Consider the following 21,525-nt stretch of genomic DNA (forward strand, 5'->3'; position numbering starts at 1 on the left):
TCCCACATATAGCTATAGCTCACTAAGGGACCATTATTCTGAGTAATGTCATCCTGTGGATAATCAAAAGTGGTTATATGTTATTCTTGGTGTTGAAGGGTGACCAGTGTGTGTAATATCCAACTGCCTGTTATTTCCAGGATGGCAGACATGTGTGGATGGGCATATACCTGCTGCAGGATTTCAGCAACTGGGAACTAAGTTCCTTTCAGATGTATGTGCCTTGTAATTCCCTCATCTGATCGTACTCAGTCCCAGGAGGCCTCCCTATTGTAAGCATGAGAATCCACATAAGGCCAGATCTCTACGGGTTCCTTCAGAGAATAAGGATGAGTCATATGTGTATCTTTTTTATTTTGGAAAGTATTACACAATTTCCCCCAGAATACTTCAGGGTAATAATTAAAATGTAATAAGTTGCTCAGTGAAAAAGTATATATCTTAAATTGGTATGTTAATTTAGAAAGTAATTTATGATACTTTTTAGGTTCCTAGAGCAGGTGGCTGGCTTATACCACATATAAACAGCCAGTCATAAGTCTTCCACTGTACATTTTGGTGTCTATAAACTAACATTCCCTGCCGCTAAAGCACCAGTTGCCAGGTCCCATCTACTAGCACAAAACTGTGTCTTTTCTTTCCATCAGGAGCAATGTATTTTGTTAAAAGAATACACATATTCCTATTGTATGAGCCACATTTGTATAAATGTTATAATTATAAATATTTAAGACATACTTATTAACATTATAATCTAAAATGGTCCTAATGTTAAAACAATGCACATGAGATTACTATTTAAACTGTAAATATTTATTCAACTGTAAATCTGTTAACATTGTATCTCATTGAAATTACAATGGAGGCTAGGCATGATTTAAACTCTTTGTGAAGACATTGCTTTAAAATTAGCCAAACCTCTCCCTTTACCCCCAAACTTCTGCATCTCTACTCCAATTTACTATTTTCCACCACATAAAGGCAGATCCACAATTTACTTTACATAAGCATAGAGTGTTATTTCCTCCAGAATCCATGTTAACAGGCTTGTGTTTTTGCAACATTCAGAGATAGCATCTGTACATTGCACAACTCTTGTGTATTTGCACAGAAATGAAAATAAGATTCAGGATCTATTTTCAAGGGGGAAATGGAGAGAGAGAGATGACGAAGGCAATGGTAACTATACTCTGGTGTGAGCTCTAATAGAGGAAGGGGCTGTTTTAAATTAAAGGCCTACAGAAAACATAATGTATGTAAAGTGAGTCAAGACTTCATGAAATTGGGTGTAAGTAGGTATTGGTGTAGTAGCTGAGGATGGTGGGGAGTAATAGTAGGGTCCAGGAAGAAAGACTGAATTTCATGGAGTGAATGCGTATTTCTCTTTGTACTTTTATAATTTTATTTGTTTTTACTCTAGTAGTAACAATACTAATGTCATTTTCTGTAACTATTTGTTAACATATATATATATATATATATATATATTTATGTTTATTTATTTTTGAGAGAGAGACAGAGCACAAGAGGGGGAGGGGCAGAAATAGAAGGAGACACAGAATCCAAAGCAGGCTCTAGGCTTTAAGCTGTCAGCACAGAGTCCAATGTGGGGCTCAAACCCACAAACTGATATCAGGACCTGAGCCGAAGTCAGATGCTCAATTGACTGAGCCACCCAGACACGGGCCCCTCTGTAACTCTTTTTAATAGTCTGATCCTTAGTTTTGTCATTTGTAAACTAGGGATAGCAGTACTTGTCACCTATTTGTATTAGTTTTCATATTTTTGTTGCATTTATCCACGGTCCTGCTCATGGGAAGGATAGAGATAATTCATTAAAGAGAACTAATCATTGTATCTAGAATAGAGTAGGTACATAATGAATAATTTTATCATTATTCATAAAATGCTTGTAAAAAAATATTTGTACCTGTGGCCTTTTTCCTATGGCAACCTAAATCTTAGGATTTTGGAAATGGATCAAGCTGAGAAATACGAATGGATATAAGTGAGTTAAGAAAAGGGAGAGTAGGGGCACCTGGTGGCTCAGTCGGTTAAGCTCCGGCTTCGGCTCAGGTCATGATCTCAGGGTTCGTGGGTATGAGCCCCGCATCAGGCTCTGTGCTGACAGCTAGCTCAGAGCCTGGGGCCTGGAGCCAGCTTCGGATTCTGTATTTCCCTCTCTCTCTGACCCTCCCCTGCTCGCACTGTCTCTCAAAAAAAAAAAAAAAAATTAAAAAAAAAGAAAAGGGAGAGTAGGTTTTATTGCAAGTGTTTAATTATATGGATTTACGAATGGCTACCTGAATATTAGGTAGACAAAGGATTGTAAGGTTAATTCCAGTTTCAATAAGAAAAAATGCTGGAATCAATCAGTACCATCTGTACTGAGCATGGTAGTATTTGTGGATTTTTTCTTGTATCTTTTATTCTAGAGATCTCTGGAAATGTTTTACAATGGAATCTGGCTTTACTGACTTGATTACAGTTTTCTTGTTTTTCTTTCCTTCTTTACTTTCCTTCTCTGCTTGCTTCCTCCTCCTCTCCTCTCCTCTCTTCTTCTCTACTCTCCTTCTCCTTTTTCTTTTGTTTTCCTCTTAAATAGGCCTTATTTATAAGCCTGTTAGCTTGCAGATATAAGTAGCTATTCCTCAAAAGCAAAGTTCTCCCTATAAAATGCAGGACAGAGATGTATCTCTAAGATTTCTTATATTTCAATTGTTATTATTTTATGATTCTAATTATGACTTGTTTTCAAAATGAGAAGACACCTCTTTAGGTTGCTCAAAATCGATCAGTTAAATAATTGCAAAAATTATGATGTATAAGCACTATTCTAAGGCACTAATTGTATACTGATGAATAACAGAGATCTTGCTCTTGAGAAGCTTGTATTTTAGTATATATGTAGGGATTTAGTGGAGTAAATGGGGGTGCACAGAGTCAATAAACAAGTGAATAAAATTAATTGGCACTATATCTAAGGAACTCTGAAGCAAAGAAAAATCAAAAAGCTGTGGTATTAGGACAAGTTTAGAATTATTGTTAATAAATCTCTACATTTCACAACTTTTGCAAAGCAGGTAAAGACAACTTAAAAAAAAACATAGCCACTAATATTTATATTAAAATCAGTAAGGTAAGTATTTATTTCAATAAACCTGAAAAAAAAGAGAAGCAGAGATGCAGAGAAAATAGAAAGGAAGAAATGCTATTACTAACACAAGTACCAAATAATGTTAAAAAAAACATACAGCAGCAAAAAAGTAAGAAAATACTGTAAATATTTTATATCAACACATTTGAAAACTTAGATGAAAATAATTTTTAGGAAGCTGACTTTCAAAAATCAAAGATAAAGTAGATTTATAACCACTAAAATTCTACTACCTCAAATCACCAAGTCCCTAGTTCTGCAGGGATGTTCTGGCAAATGTTTAAGAAACAGGTGACCCCTATCTTCTACAAACTATTCTAGATATTAGAAAAGTAAGAAGGCTCCCAAAGTTAGGGGGTTGTATAATCTTGATCAAAACCAGACAAAGACAATTATAAAGAAGGAAAACTATAGACTAATCTCATGGTAAGAAATCAATGATAATATATTTTTAATCAATGGTAATAAGCCCATGGCAGTATATACCATAATTACAAAAATTTAATATATGAGTGTACTGAAATAAGCAAAGTATAATATTATAGCAAAATATTTGCTTTTATCCTATGATTGTAAAGATTTTTTTGTGTTTATTTTGCACTGTGCTCAAAGAGAAGGCATGAATGAAGGAGGGGGAGGGGCAGAGAAATAGGGAGAGAGAATCTCAAGACAGTACGGAGCCTGACCCCCAGTTTGAACGCACGAACTGTGAGATTATGACCTGATCCAAACCACGAGTCGGACAATTAGCCTCCTGAACCACCTAGGACTACCTATGCTTTTAGAGAAAGTATAATTTATAACATTAAGAGTTTCACAAAGGAAAACCATGTAATACTTTCAGTAGCTGATGAAAAAGTAGTTGATGAACTTCAATCCCATAATGACTAAGCAATGTTTAGTAAATTAGGAATGGAAAGGAACTTCCTATAATTCATAAGAAAGCATTTCTAGATAGTGTAACATTTTGGATAAGCGTGTCAACTCTGGAGTCCACTCTGAATCAAATCTTAGCTCTGCCACATGCCTGGGCTAATTACTTAACCTTGTTGTGCTAAAACTTCTTCACTCAGAGAGGCAAATGATTTTTACATGTGACTAACCTTGAAATGTCTCTGAAAAAAATGAATCAAGAATTTCAGCCCTTATTAACATTGCCCCAACCAATAGAAAATATCATACTTAAAGGTAAAACATTAGATGTATTCACTTTAAAATCAGTAATGATGGAAGAATGATGGCTACCACTGTTCCAATTTGAGATGGTACTGAATTTGTTCCCTGATCATTAAGCCAAGTGGGTGAGGGATGGGGGAGTATATAGACTAGGAAAAAACAAACAAACAGGAAAAAAACATAACTATCACTGTGTACATAGAAAATCCCCCTCAAAAATCCATTAAAAACTATAACTAATCTTTAATATAAGAAGTTTGCTAGATACCTAGTTAATTACAAACATCCATGCATTAGCAACAATCAATAAAATCTAATAATAAAAATATCACTAATTACACTGGCACTATAAGACATTTAAGATTTAGATGAAAAAACTTTTATAAAGAAAATTATAAACTATTACTGAAAGACAATGAGGAAGGTATGGATATATTAAGAGATATGTCATAATAATAGATAAAAAGACAAGTATCACACATACTTCAATTTATGACAAGTAATTTATAAATACAATGCAGTACCAATTGAATTCAAGAGGCAGAAAGAGCTTAATTTTAAAATCTAAATGAAAGTTAAAGAGATTAATAGATCCCAGGACAATTCTGAGGAAAGATAAGGTAGTGTGCTCTGCCTTCCTCATGTCAGTACTTATTTAAAAAAAATTTTGACATTTATTTATTTTTGAGAGACAGAGAGAGACAGAGCATGAGTCAGGGAGAGGAAGAGAGAGAGGGAGACACAGAACCCAAAGCAGTCTCCAGGCAGCACAGAGCCCAACATGGGGCTTGAACTCAGGGACCATGAGATAATGACCTGAGCCAAAGTTGGACACTTAACTGACTGAGCCACCCAGCCGCCCCTGTCAGTACTTATTTTAAAGCTATAGTAGTAAAATTCAGAGAAGTCTTGGCTTGGGGATAGATAAACAGGCCAATAGAACAGAACAGATTAGTCAGAAACAGCAATATAGAGATTTCATATTTGACAGCAGTAGCATTGTCTTGTCAAAAAAATAGTACTAGGACCATTGACTATTCACATAAAAAACAGAATAAAATATAATTAGATTCCTAGCTTGCAGAAAAATAAACTCCACACATATGAAAAAGATGAAAACTGAAAAGTAAACTTTAAAACTTTAGAAAAAGTTGAAGAAAATGCCTTTATGAATTCAATGTGAGACAGGCTTTTTAAATCAAGGCATAATAATGTTTCAAGGCTTCATAGCCTTTAAGACTATGAAGAAAAAGAAATAATAAATATTGATATTGATTTCTAAAACTTTTATACAGCAAAAGAAACCAGAAAGAAAGTGAAAATGCTTGCCAAAGATTTTTACTACAACATGGAACGTGGATAAAGGATGAATATCTGTAATATAAAAGAAAATTCCTATAAACAAAATTAAAAACAGGCAGCCTGCTAGAAAAATGTGCAACAGTAGAAATACGCAATTAACAAAAAGGGAGCCCCAGTATAAAAATAGGAAAAGATGTTTAACTTGATAGTAATTACAGAAAAGACAATGAAAATTAACATGAGATAAGATGACAACTTTCAAGTGTGACAAGAGCAGATTCTTCAAAAATGTGAGGTTCCTTGAAATCACTATCTGAAAAAGTTTTCTGCACCCAATGCAGGTGACAGCATTATTTACAATAACCAAAACACGGAAACAACCTCAGCGACTCAACAGATGAACGAGCACAGAAAATGTGGTGTATCTATACCATGGAATGTTATTCTTCCATGAAAGAAGGAAATCTTCCCTTTTGGGACAATTATATGGACTTTGAGAGCAATGTGCTAAGTGAAATAAGTCAAAGACAAATACTATGTGATCTCACTTATATGTGTAACCTAAAACGACAAACTAAATTCATAAATGCAGAGAACCAGCTGGTAGGTGCCAGAGGTCAAGATGGAAGTTGGATGAAAGAGGTGAATGGGATCAAAAGGTACACACTTTCATGAATAAGATAAGTCCTGGGGATGTAATGTATGGCATGGTTACTATAGTCAACAACAGTGTATTGCATATTTGCAAGTTGCTAGGAGAATAGACCTTAAAAGTTCTCATGACACACACACTCACAAAATGTATAACTATGTTGCCTAAACATTGTGGTAAACATTTCACGATATGCACATATATCAAATCATTATATTATACACCTAAAATTAATATAATTAATGATGTTATATGTCAATGATATCTTAAATTTTTTAAATGTGAAGTTTCTGAAATGCTTTCTTTGCTATTGAGAATATAAACTGGTTTAACCTCTTCGGAGAATAACTTGGTAATTAGGAGTTAGTCAAGAGGTTTATACTCTTTGGCCCAATAATTCCATTCCTATGTAGATAGATATCTTAGAGAGACTCACAATTAGGCTCAGGAAGGCATGCAAAAGAATGTTCATTTCGTCATGATTCATTTCTAGTAGTGAAAAACTCTAACAAACTGTGTCTCTCAGAAAAACTTGTAGATTAACTGTGGTACAAATGATGGAATATCATAAGATATTAATGCAGTAAGCGTACATATCTCTATTATTGATAAATCTCAAAAATAATGTAAAGGGCAAAAATAATTTTCACAAGGATATGTACATGATGGAAATAGAAAATTTGTATGAAAATAGGATGAAGGATGTGTACATGATAGAACACATTAAAATACAGGGGTGCCTGGGTAGTTCAATTGTGTAAGTATCTGAGTCTTGATTTTGGCTCAGGTCATGATCTCACAGTTCATGTCAGGCTCTGAACTGCATGTGCAGCCTGCTTGTGATTCTCACTTTCTCTCTCTCTGTCCCTTCTCCCACTCTCTTGCTCTCCCAAAAGTAAATAAATAAACATTAAAAAAAGAAAATCTTAAAATACCTACAAGCAGACATGCATGGAAAAAATAGGTACCATATTAAGAATTAGGCAGATACTATCATCAAAAGGGTAGGACTAAAAATAGTCTTGATTGCTCATTATTGGTCTGCCTGGATAGCCAGCTAGCTGGGTCCTGTATGGTGGGGACAGACTCTTCCACATGGAGAGACTGGTATGGTACTTCAGTTCAACCCGGCATAAGACCAATGTTTCCTAATCCATTGTTACAAGGCCTCCACTTTTCCAGATGGTTGGAAGCAACTGTTGGATGGTTGTTTGAAGTTTGTTTTGTTAATTTGTATAATTTTCAGTTATTGAAAATATTTCATAATGAGAAAAGCCAGATGGCAAGTAACAAATCCAAAATATGTATTTTTTAGAACTTAAAAATTAAGATAAATTATTAGTATATCCTTCATAAACTCAATTATTTAAAAAAACAAAATTTAACCTTAAACAACTAAGATTTATTTATTCTTATAGTCATTGGGCATAAAAGTTAAGAAAAATATATTTATAAACATCCATTAGGGCACCTGGGTGGCTCAGTCAGTTGGGTGTCCAACTGTGGCTCAGGTCTTGACCTCACAGTTTGTGGGTTTGAGTCCCACACCAGGATCTGTGCGGATAGCTCAGAGACTGGAGCCTGCTTCAGATTTTGCTTCCCCCCCTCTTCCCCTCCCCCATTCGCTCTCTATGTGTCTCTGTCTCTCAAAACTGAACAAACATTAAAAAAATTAGAAACCACATCAATAGGCATTGTGATATTGATTCATTTAAATACAGAAATATTCTAAAATATTTTGGTTATCACTACATTTAATTCTCCCTACTCTGAATATTGATACATTTAAGTATTTTTAGACATTTTCTAAAATGCAATTATCAGTATACTTTGTTCTCCTTATCACTGAAAGTAGTCTTTGAACATATGTGAATGAATCTTCTGCTCCAAAAATTTTGTCTTTTTAAAAATATGTTGTGGTCTTAGCCACCTACCATAATGTACTAATTGCTAATTTGTTTGCCTGATACATTTCCTTTGGTAGTAATTAGGGAAATGCTAATTTCCTTCCTACTGATAGGAAATGTCTACATTGAGAGTTTTTCTGTGAGATGAATTGTAGGTAGTATGCAGTAAGATGTACACATAACTACTGACAATGATCAACACAAAATTAATCTCCTGTATAAAGTACATTCTAAATCAGGCTGCTAAAACCAAATGTCCACATTTACCTTTATATTCCAAATGAAATCCAGTGTAACTAACAGATCCATCGCTCCGAAAAGCCAAATGCATGGTATTTGAGCTGCTCTCTATCCTCTCTGGCAGCTTGCTGTCTTGAAAACTTCCAATCAGTGGACTATTACTGTCTGGTCCATCGTATATATAGAGGAAGTCATAATTAGGCTCTATGCTAAAACTAAAAAAAGAGAGAGAGAAAAGGAATTGGAAAGGTTATTGCTAAGGTATTAAGTATGATAGTCATGTAATCATATATTAATTCAGTCAACATCTTTAAAAATAACAACAGACTCTGTCAAAGTAAGCTGATTTGAAAAGTTACCTGGCAACAGCACTCTGAATATTGAATATCAAAACAGCAGAAAAGAGAAAGGACATCATGATATTTTCAAATATTTGTAAGTTGGCATTGTGTCTACAGGGAATACAAATGATAGCAACGCAGTTTATCTAATGAAACGGTATAAGGTTTGAAGTCAGAGATAGAAGTTCAAGCCTTGTTTCTGCCCTTGTTAGCTACATCTCCTTATGTAAGTTACTTTATATCAATAAAATGTGGAGTACAACATCTAATTAAAAATTTTTTCATCCAGGGGCGCCTGGGTGGCTCATTTGGTTAAGCCTCCGACTTCGGCTCAGGTCAGATCTCACGTTCGTGGGTTCAAGCCCTGCATCAGGCTCTGTGCATTAGCTGTGCTGACAGCTAGCTCAGAGCCTGGAGCCTGCTTCCCGTTCTGTGTCTCCTTCTCTCTCTGCCCCTCCCCCTCTCATGCTCTGTCTCTCTCTGTATCAAAAATAAATAAAAACATTTAAAAAAATAAAAAAAAACTTTTTTAAAAAATTTTTTCATCCAGATATTTTGCATCATGAAAATGTAACCATCTTTTTCTTTGTCAATGGTATTATTTCCCTTGAACTTCAAAATTTACAAGCATATTTTTTGTTTAAAATTCAGCTCTTCATATCAGATTCAAGCAAAAGTTTGAACTGCAAAATTTACATTTAAATTACTCAAATGAGGTACTGCGCATTGTATTAGACATTATCTTTCCTGAGAGTAAATATATTTTCTTCTTTTAGAACTTTATGTAAGGGAGATCAAACTCACACACAGGTTTTCAAAATTGAATACTGTGTAAATAAGGATATTTTAACATGAAAATTATTCAAGTCAATATTTTGAATTATAAAATTTGCATAATAAATTTGTCTTAACAACCTTCAAAAGTATGAGAATTATTCCAGAATGATTATAAGACCTAAAGATTCAGAAAGCAAATGACATACAATCATTTGTTTCTCTATTATCTCGTTCATAATGTGGCAGAGAAAAGAAAGGACAGACTCATTTTGGGTCATTATGAAAAATCAACAAGTTCATGATATAAAATAAAGCCAGTAAAGCTTGCAATTGTTTTATCTTCTTTGCATATAAATAAGAAATTTGGTTAGGTAGGAAATGTTCTTTCCAAATTTCCTGGATTTATAGAGGTTAAGTTTCCACAACAGTTCTAATCCTTCACATGTGCACATATAAGGGAGGAATCCAGCTACTGCGTGCACGTCAGTGGTGGTGAAGAAGGGCTCATAGACTCCAGACGTTCCCAAATTTTTCATCAATAAGGGACCCTGTACCATGAGAAACTTAGGGGACCACCACATTGTTCTATTCTGTTATTACTTATTCACTGTATCTTCACACATCTTACTCAATTACTCTTGAACATTTTCAGTGGATATGAGGCCTAAATTTTGGTAATTTTTGCTGTCATATAGCAGAAATCAAAGGAGAATTCCTTATGTTGTTACTCACTATCCTTCTTCTGGGAAAAAACACAAACTTTCTGAACTTCATCTCTTTCCATAATGAGATTTGATCAGTATTACAACCTTCTTACCTATGTCACTGTTGGCAGAATCACTTGAAACAGATGCTTTATAAGTCATATGATGGTATGCATTATCCTTAGAAGCCCCAAAAGCCTATTTAACAATGGGCTGCAGTCCATTTCTTTTTAATTTCTAGTTTAGGCTTAAATAAATCTTTCAAAATATTGTTTCATAACTTTTTAATAAATGAGAGTAAACATGATTTGTGAGTTCAAGTCCTGCATCGGTCTCTGCACTGACAGCTCAGGGCCTGGAGGCTGCTTCAGATTTTGTGTCTTCCTCTCGGTTTGCCCCTCTCCCACTCACACTCTGTCTCTCTCTCTCTCTCTCAAAAATAAATAAACATTAAAAAAAAATAAACACTCAAAATGAGAGTAAAACAAAGAAATATTTTTAAGGAAATTTTAGAATCTTAGATATAATGACTATTTTTCCTGGAAAAAATAATGGACAGTGCATTCTAATAGTACATCCTATTTTATAAGGCAGTTTTATAAATATAAACTTGGTTTTGTCAATAATCCTGTGTTATAAGAAAGAGATTATCATTTCCATTTTCCCAATAAATATGCTAAGGCCCTGAACATCAGTGATCTCCCTAGGGCCACATAATAAATGACACAGCTGGAAATCAAATTAAAGTCATGTATTTCACCTAATACAGCCTTCTAGCACTCATTTATGAACATTAATTTTATAAGTCCACTAAGGCCTTGTGTCATTCAAATTGGCATTTCTAATGTCTACACTGCCATTTCCTCAACTGTAAAATAAGTATAAATAACCTCAGCAAATTGTCTTATAACTGGATCCTGGCATATAACTATCTTTATCACCATTGTTGTTTTGTGATTACCAATTGTTAATGTATCACTGCAAATTCTAAAAATAGAAAGTCTGTACAGTTATGCTTTTTCAAATTTTTATGAGTTCAAGTTAATTTTTAAGGCCAGTTTTAAATATTTAACTTTAATATTTTACATAAATTCCAAGCAGCTTTAACATACTGGCAGAAGGAAAGCTGTGTTACTAGAGCCAACATACATCAGTCTTGGACACTGACGGGAAGGAACTTTTCTACTTAGAACTCGTTGAATTGCTGACACCTAACACCTCTCATAGGAGTATTAAGGAAAATCATTAGACCAGGTTTTGTGACAGTTAGTATTTGTTCCATGTGAAGAAACAGGTTCATTGCAAAAATAAATAAATAAATAAATAATGCACTCAAGGCAACACAGATGGTGGTGGTGGTGTTAGAGCCCAAAGTCATCTGCCTTCTTTCCCACACAGGAGGCTGCATCCTCCACTACTTCTTTTTTTTAGTCTTTTTTTTTTTAACATTTATTTATTTTTGAGAGACAGAGAAAGAGACCCAGAATCTGAAGCAGGCTCCAGGCTCTGAGCTAGTGGTCAGCACAGAGCTTGATGAGGGCTCGAACCCACAAACTGTGAAATCATGATCTGAGCTGAAGTCAGATGTTCAATTGACTGAGCCACCCAGGTGCCCCCATCTTCCACTACTTCTGTACTAAGCCTACCCTGCCATTGACATTGCTGACCGACAAATGCGAAGTCTGGAACACTGTCTCGTAAAGCTCTCCCATGAGACACGTAATGCTGAGAAATCACTTGGGAGTGGTTCATCAAACTCTTCTTTGTGAGCTTGGCTTAATGAGATCACCAGAGAAATAATAGTTAGAATATATGTTTTTATAAGTTTAATGGTCATGTTGCACATCTGAGTATTTAGAGACTACAAAAAGATTTTGAGGGTACACAAATAAAAAAAATTCCGGAAATACTGACCTTTTAATACTGAGGTTTGGGAAAAACTTAATTTTTTGAAGCAGTGATAGTAAATACAGGGAAAGAGAAAAGGTTATAAAGAGATCACATTTCATGAGGGTCAATAAGCCACTCGACCTTTAACATTTTTTTCCACACTGAAATCTGGTGAAGATGTTCACCCACTGGCCTTCAGAACTGCACTAGCATCTACACTACTACACAAGCCTTTGAAAAGTGTTAATGGCAAAGCATTGGTATTGGAATTAATACAATATAAGTGTCATATACAGAAATAAAACTTTGCCTAGTGTGAATGCTAAAGAAAAATAACTAAAAATGATATATTTTTTAAATGTAGAAATGTACAGGAACTCACCTGATAAATGCCAAGGAGATAACGTAGTCTGTATTGACCGTGATGGTCCAGTCACAGTCTCTGCTGTGGGGATATGGATGAGGGAAGTTTGGCGAAAGAATAAAGCCAGAAGATCCTGTTAAATTGCCTCCACAGGGTGCTTTAATTTAAACAAACAAACAAAACCCTTAAGTGATTAATAAAATTATTAGCTGTCAGTATTTGTGTAAACACTTCTCTAAAAAACTTTAGAAGGTTTCATATAGACCTAACCTTTTCTAGTATTGGATGCTTGAAAATACGGCATTATCTTTGAAGAGAGACCATTATAATATTAAATACATATATACATAATTACAATGAATTTAGCTTCTTTACTGGTTTCAAAGACAAGAAATTACCTGTGTACGTCTCTCTCTCTCTATTAATATTTTGTTTCATGTAAAAGATAGCATTGAGAAAAGAAGTATGGATAGTTGGTAAGAAAAAATCTGAAGGTTGCAAGAAAAATAACAAAACAAATCAAAACAAAAGCTCTTATTAGAGCTTATTAAGTGGAATAATGCGCTATGATATATTTGGCTCATATTCACACCTTCCCTGGTACTTTTTTTATGTATTTATGGAGGAAGAGTCTTTGACAATGGTGAATGAATGAGAATGGATAATTACCTACAGCATTTTACAATAAAACACTCATACTGAATATTACCATATCCCTAAATTTTAGTTATCTCACTTGACGAAAATAGACAGACACTACAGTTATTACAGTCCCAAACAGAGGTTTCTGAAACACTTCAGTGAAGAGGCTCAAAAACTTCTAAGTGAAATTCAGGGAATAGATTCTTTAAGGGATTATTGTTTAAGTCTGTGTTTAACAGCTTATAAGAAAATAATATACAGAATTGACAGCTTCAGAAAAAATAGAGACATGAAGATACGGAGGGCCCCAGTTGTGGGGTAGGGATATAAATACACACATATACACACACAGGGAAGACAGATTGAGATCATGATCTCATGATGTCTCATAAACATACTTAGCACATTAACCTTCACCTATCTGAGTTTTAAAATTATAGTTTTATCACATAAATTTAGTTATAAGGCATTTTGGATTATTCTAACGGCATCAAACTGGTTTTGGTTTTGGAAGAAGGAGAATTTTGATTTGCAGCAACATTTCACAACTCTGTTCTTTGCCTGAATCTAGATATGCAAAATCATCACTATAATTTGGTAATTTTGCCACCTATGTTATGGATGTCCACTATTACGTTTCTCTATACCCCTCCATTCCTTTTGTCTTGGCGTCTCAGGGACAGTAGATAACCTCAGTTCCTTCCCACTCTCCTGAGGCTATGTATTTGCTCAGACTTTATTTATCATTGCTTACCTATTGCCTACACATCTTTGTGGAACTTACCAATGATTAGACATAAATATGTCAACTTTCTGCAGTCCTCCCTCTTCAATTTTCAATGTCCCCTGAATATTTCTCTTTACAATCAGAGGATAAAGAGTCCCTCCTGTTAATCAGGATAACACCCTCTACCTGGTCACATAATCTCTCTTCCTTCTCTGGAATCTTTGTCACTTCTAATCTCTCTGGTTTCATCCCCTTTCTGTACAGACATGTTCAGATCTCTTTCATCCAAAAAATAAAACAGAGTTCCTTATGACCTATTTCTTTTCATGGTTTTTTTTTTTTTTTCCAACCAAAAATGTTGAATTTTACCCAATGATTAAGAAATCTCCTCATCCTTTCATGTTTGGCTAAATGGCCTTACTGTGAAGAACCACCCTACCCCATATGAGTCATATAAAACTCATTTATGTATTAGATAGGACCCCTTAAATAAGCCCCTTTATTTTCATGTCTTAAGATTCTGTAGATTACTATTCTTTGACTCAAACGAGCTGACTTCGCTCGTTAATCATAATAAAATACTTGTAACCAAACTTTGGCTAGTGTTTTGTCCTTCCTCTGGGTCTCTGAACTTTGGCCCACCTGCAGCCTTGACCCAGCATACAATTCCTCTTGAGACTAGGATGGACTTGGAAGACATTCTCTGTTCTACTGATTGACTGAGCCACACTTTCATCCTGCTTCCCTAAACCTGGTTATTTCTAGCCTTGTGTGCTTCACTGTATATGAGAAGAATCCCCTTGGTCTAACTCCTGAAATACTTGTATCTCATGGTCACATTGTTTTCCTTATTACAATGGTTCACCCTCAACATACACACTGCAACAGATTTTATGAAAAAAGTCTCTCCTTATATATATATAAAATTATAACTAAGTCTTCTGGAAAGGAGGTCTAATCTCATTAGTTTTTTCTTCAGTTGGGTGTTGTATTTATTGATAGGCACAATAACTTGGTTAGCAAAGCAGGTCATCACCAGGAAAAAATCTCAAAGAAAAACACCAAAGGGTTCATCCTGAGAAAACTTATCTTCAGGTTTAGAATTGTTTTTCTTTTAAATCATATTTACAGAGACACAGAAACCTTTTTGTTACTTATAGACTCTCAGTGGCTTTGTTAGGTTCTTCCCCCATCTCAGTCCCTCTCCAAACACTGCCATCTCCCTCAGCTTCTGTGTCCCAACACATTTGCTTCTTAGCCTACCCTGGAATGAGTTTTGTATTGATTCATTTGATTTTTCTCTTCATATCTCTAGCCATTCTTCAGGGTTGGCTTTCACCTTAGATTCACCCTCCTTGTTGATGAAACTACTTCAAATTTTCTTCTAGTGTGTTTGTACAAACCTCAGTTTTATTGTCAGGTGTCTCTTCTTCTACTTCATCTTATCATTGTAATATTATCTTGAGTTTCTTGCCTAGTTGTTTTTAATTTCTGCTCTATTACATTCTTCCATGTTGACAGTGTCCATTATTTTAATTCTAAACCATATGCCCAAATGCTTACTGGCTCTCTCTACTTGATAGCCTATGGGCACATAAGACACAGCAACTCAACTCAAGACAACCTCAACTCATATTTATATCTTCTTTTGTATTCTAAGTTGTCTGATTAGCACTGTCATCTACTTATATTCCCAAACTAGAAGCTAAGAGTCTCTTTTCTTCACTGTATACATGCATCTAATCCATCAAGAAACACTGCCAAGACTCTACCTTATAGATCCTCATTGATGTATTTCAACCTATTCCTCTTTCTTTGCCTACTACCAAATTTCTAGATCTGATTCTTATCTGCCTACTGAATTATTGCAATGACTTCTTGTTTTTCATGCCTCTGGTTTCTGCCAATTCATCTTTCTCCCAATAAAAGGCATCTAATCATACTGTGCCTATGCATACAGTCCTGTAATTGTTTCACATTGTCTACATGATAATGCCTCAGCTCCAGTGTAACTTTTATGATCTGACCTTTGTAACCCCCCCAATTTTATCAACTACCACTCTGAACACATAATTTACACTCAAACTCTATCAAAATGCTTCTATTCTGGCATTTCTATGCTTTGCCCAGGCTATTTATTTTTGATGATTTTTTTTTTCTCTTCTACACTTATATAACTCTAACTTATGTTTCAAGATTAGTCACTGCCTCCAGAAAGTTTTCCTGAAAATTCCCAGTCTGGGCTGTACTTCAGCTCTCTTCAACTTACTCTAGCATGCACACCTTTATCTTGGATCATTTCCTGACCATATTTATTTAAATATTTCATTCAAGTGTCTGCATTCATCACTAATCTGTAAGCTAAAGACTGTAACTTACAAGTTATTTTAAACTTGGGATTCAGCATATACTACCTATTCCATAAGTGTTTGTGGAATTGCTAGTGGTTCTTTATATTGACTATGAAAATAGTAAAAATAACTAAAGATGAATGAGAGTAGAATTTGTAGCTATGTATTTTGATAAAAAATAATAGCATATTTAGCCTTTAAGACTTGCGTAATTATATGTGAACTTGAAAAAAGTTAAAAAATATGTGTAATAATGTCAAATGTATATATATATATATATATATATATATATATATGCAAATAAAAAACCAAGATTGATAGTGATATGTTCTTTATTTTATTTTTTTCATGGGCTGATGTAATGAGATTACCTGTAATTTGGGGACACTCAGAAGAGCAATTTTGTTTCAATTTTCCTTATTTCTCATAGGGAAAATTGGTCTTTTTAATTATAAGAGATTTTATACACATACATAGTCCATATATATGTTTATATGTTTATATTTTTTATCACAAAAGATATGGAAATTTTTTAAGTATAAGAAATATATTATATGTACTTTGAAGTATCTTACTGTATATTTTCCATGATCATACTATAATTCATGCATAAGATCATGTATAAATACTTTTGATTTCATTATTTAAGTTATTTATCAAAGTTTTCCCAATATATTTCATTGTTGTACTTGATTTTGAAAATCTACAAAAGCCATTGAAACAAGCAGAGATATTATCTACATTTGTATGTCCCAAATATTCAGTGATTAAAACAAAATTTCCTTTGCCTTAAACATACTAAACTTAACAGCATTTGGAAAATGCATTTTAATCTCTATGCATCTAATCATCAAGTATCCAGGATAAGATTCTCCTTAAGTCAAATAGATTTGTGAATTAAATTTTCAGTTCAGTTCCATGCAATTCTGAAATTAATGATTTGTTTTCAGTGTAATTTGTCAAGAGGTAGTTACACAGGCAACTACTGTTAACTATTTTACAATTTTCTTAATTCTCTGACCCCATTTAGTTTTATTTGTGTGTACTGACTTTAGCAGCAGCCCACCCACACTAACGGCTTCGTTATTTACCTTCATATGGAGTGCGACTACTTTCCCTCTGGCAATGTCAAGGTAATCTTCACACTGTCAATTTTGTTGGAATGAATTCTATTAACTCTCTTAAAGATGACTTCCTTCCATTTGGCATTTGCTTTAAGGCGGACTACTTCTACATGCAAGCAAAATGCTTTATGCTGCAGAGTCTGAGACATAGACTTATAGAGTTTCTAAAAAGTTCAAGGTTTAATCTTTGGCATAGTATTTCCAATCATAGAGTTCTTTCTTATCAGTTTCAGAGGTCAAGATTTCTGCAGTCTTAGCAATTTTTCAGAAATTTTTTAGGTTATTTTCTTCCTCAGAGAAGGTCTAATGCATATCCTCTCCTCAAGCTATCTTTTCCTTCCAAAAATATAATACACAGCATCATAACCCATACAAAAACTTTCCATAACCTGCTCACTTTAAATAAGATTTAATGGTCCACTATTTTTGGCCCTAGAATTAGAATTTGCTAACTAATTTTTGTCTACGAAGAATTTTGTAGGCTGGAATTTTATGATAGCCTATCACAAAACTCTTTCATCCTTTATGTTTTATATTTTACTGTTTTCTCAAATTTTAGTGTAAAGTTGTCTAACATTTGATATTATATAGCCTTCTAATAAGCAACATTTTTAACTAGGTTAAAGAATTATGACAAAGCAAATGTTTTACAGTAAGTCTGTAGTGTTTTATCACTTCTTTACACCAAGTCAAATTCCAATTTTTTGGAATGTGGTGTTTTAATATAATTGGAATTTTTTAGGTTAATTGAATAGTAAACAAATGAAAAGTTCATTGTTTCAGTCTCTTTCTTCTGTGAAAATGTTTCTTCACTGTATTTTATTCCTTGCTTTTATAAGTGTAGTTATGGTAAATGTGGTAAATGTAAATGATTGATGATTTAGAAATTAATAGTGATACATGAAGAGCAAAATGTCTTTAATTGAAATAATGAAGAGTGAAGGGAAATATGGCTAAATCTGACTTGTTCGAGATATGTCCTTATTTTGTGTTTTTTTAAGTCTCTTTAATACACTTTTTTTCTTGTTATCTGCTTTTCTTTTTTAAAAAATTAAAAAATATATATTCTAAATAGCTTATTGTCAAATTGGTTTCCATATAATACCCAGTGTTCGTCCTCACAAGTGCCCTCCTCCATTACCACCACTTCTTTCCCCCCTCCCCCTCCCTCTGCTTCATTTTCTACAGAAGTCTAGAACTATCTATTCTCTGTTTTGAACCTTTTGATATGTCTTGCTTTGTGCATTGTTGTTTTTTTTAAATACCAACATGTAAAATACAAAAAGTGTAATGAGAAAATGTAGTCTTTTTTTTTTTTTTTAGTTTTCATTTCACTAGGAAGCAGGTTCTCAAGAACAGGGAACTTCTCTGTCATGTTTTACTGCTTAATCCTCCATGTCTAGGAAATCCTCCAATGCCTAGAAAACACTGAATGGCTATTGACTTTTAGCTTGCAGCTCTTGCTAAGAAGTTACAAGGTGGGGTAAAAGAAATCTAATTGAGTGCTTGAGTTTGTTCACTTCTGACTGAAGTACTAAACGCTCTTCCTATTACCATATGACTCAAAAAATCATTATGAAATGATCATTGAAAATGTATTAATGAGTTGGATATAAGAGAACAAAAATAAAGTTTTCTTTCCTAAATATGCTAGATTTGCATATGATGAATGAAATAAGAAATAAAACCATGAACAATGAATGAGTGTATATGGGATCTTCTTTCAAGTTGCTTACAGGGTAATAAGAGAGAATATGTAAAGAAATAAAATTTTGAGTAGAGAGAACATACTTTGGTCAAAATCTATCATAAATTCAAGATGACACCAATTCTAGAACTCTTGAGGTAAAGGGATTGAGATTAGACTATTTTAATTTTAATGCAATATTGGGATTTTACAAAGATTATATAGCAGGTTTAATTCTGAAGGTGGTAGCTACATTCTTCTAACATTTCTCCTATCGGTAGAGATATAATATGTATCTTAAATTTCTTATGTCTAACTTGAAAATCAAGAACAGGGCATGGAGACAAAAAGCAGATAATTGGAAGTATGAACCAAGCTGCTGCAAATCCTTAGACCATCAAAATAAAAACATTTTTTTTAGAATTAAGAAACTAAACTTAAACTTAAATTTCAATAAAATTTTCTATCTTAGAAGAAATAGCCATTAGAGAAGCAAGAAGAATATGACCCATTTTAAATGTAGAATCTGAATCAACTCTTTAAATTTTAAAAGAAGTGAATAACTACATTTATATAGTAGATACGGGAAAATTGAGACTTTTAAAGAGCTTTGATCCTTAACTTTTTAACTTTTCTCCCCCTCTCCCCCTCCCCCTTCTCCTCTTCCTCTTTCTTCTCCTTTTTCTTCTTTTTTATCTCCAAACTGTTGAGAATCTAATGAAATTATAGACTTTCTCCTTAGGTGATAATCTAATGAAATTATGGACTCTCTTTAGGGGGAAACATAGTCATTTAAAATTTTGTGCATTTTTTTGGAGGTTCATAGATTTCTGATATCTTACATCCCATATAGAATCTATTGTAGAATACTGTTCTTAATAACATCAATACCCATTTTATCCATCGTTTGATACTTATATAAAACTTTAATTGTTCTTTAAATCGTACCTATACAGACTGGTGGGCTGGGCTGCCAGAAGTAGCGATTTTCTACCTGAATGCAGGTTATTCTTTCCTCTCCTTGAAGCTCATATCCTGGGTCACATTGAAAAACAACAGTGTCCCCAGGTTCTCGTCCATCCCCATTTCGAGTCCCATTCATAGGAACCCCTGGGTCACGACATGCAGTAGCAACAGAACCTATCAAAACACAAAAACAAGCCTTTAGTTTTGATGTTACCAAAATCAATGTCAAATTTCCAGACCTCACGATTAGGAACCTTCTTCATACCTATGTGCTTTTGGAAAATAAACTTATAAAATGCTTGAGCCAATTTTAAAATGCCTGCATGAAAATTAATCTTAACTGTTTTTGTTTTGTTAATTTGTGTGTTAACTTGTATCAAGAAAGGGCATGACATTTTAGTAGCTAAATAACAGGTTTACTGAAAATCAATAGATGCTCTGTTAAAGACTATGCAGAGGAAGAAAAGAAAGGTGCAGGCCAAAAGAGAGGTGCTCCAACAGGTGAGTGATTAAACTGTGTATTCAGGGGCGCCTGGGTGGCTCAGTCGGTTAAGCGTCTGGCTTCTGCTCAGGTCATGATTTCACAGTTTGTGGGTTCGAGCCCTGCATTGGGCTCTGTGCTGACAGTTAGCTCAGAGCCTGGAGCCGGCTTCAAGTTCTGTATCTTCCTCTCTCTCTGACCCTCTTCTGCTCACACTGTCTCTGTCTGTCTCTCAAAAATATATAAAAAACATTTTTAAAAAGTTTAAACTGTGTATTCATACCATGGAACAGAACTCAACAATAAAAAGGAATGACAATACACATGACAACTTAAACATATCTGAAAGAAATTAAGCAGAGTGGAAAAATGCAGTATCAAATGGTTACACACTGCATGACTTTATTTATATAATATTCTTGAAGTCACAAAACTAGAAAGCTGGAAATTGATTAGTGGGTACCAGGAGTTCTAGGGGAAGGGGATGGAAGGTAGTGACTATGGCTATAAAAGATAACATGAGGGATCCTTATGATGGATATACTGTGTTTTTACTGTGGTGGTGGGGGTGGTCAAAAAAATCAACATAGAGCTAAATAAGTGCACGTGCGCACACACATAAATATACATAAAATTAGTAAACTTTGAATAAGATTGATTGTATCGATGTCAGTTTTCTGGTTGGGATATTGTCCTATAGTTTTGTAAGAAGCTGTCAACTGAGGAAACTGGGTGAAGAGTATATAGGATCTCTTTTTATTAATTCTTACCACTACATATAAATCTAAAAATGTCTAAAAATAAAAAGTTAAAGAAAATCATTACAGAAAAGGAGAGTAGTATAAGACCATAAGAAAGTAACTGTACTATACACAGTATATGACACATTTAATAATAGTTAATTCTAATTATTCAGGTTAATGGAACAAAATATTATGTTGAATTATCATAAAGTGGATTTACCCTAAAGCATATGGCAATTAAGTATCAAGACAAAGAAGCTATTAAAATTTCCATTTAAATTATTATTAAACTAT

General features: G+C 34.0%; 1 protein-coding gene across 3 annotated transcripts in view; it reads right to left on the reverse strand.

Annotated features, from left to right (window-relative positions):
- Positions 1-21,525, reverse strand: part of CSMD3 (CUB and Sushi multiple domains 3) — a 1,185,533-nt gene that overhangs the window by 282,661 nt on the left and 881,347 nt on the right. For all 3 annotated transcript variants that reach the window (XM_029923716.1, XM_029923715.1, XM_029923714.1), the window contains 3 exons: positions 19,990-20,181; positions 12,529-12,667; positions 8,462-8,649 (listed from right to left, as the gene is read on the reverse strand). In XM_029923716.1, coding sequence (XP_029779576.1) covers positions 8,462-8,649; positions 12,529-12,667; positions 19,990-20,181 — 519 coding nt within the window. The remainder of the gene's footprint in view (positions 1-8,461; positions 8,650-12,528; positions 12,668-19,989; positions 20,182-21,525) is intronic.

Source organism: Suricata suricatta, chromosome 15 (genome assembly GCF_006229205.1).
Source record: "Suricata suricatta isolate VVHF042 chromosome 15, meerkat_22Aug2017_6uvM2_HiC, whole genome shotgun sequence".
Taxonomy (NCBI): domain Eukaryota; kingdom Metazoa; phylum Chordata; class Mammalia; order Carnivora; family Herpestidae; genus Suricata; species Suricata suricatta.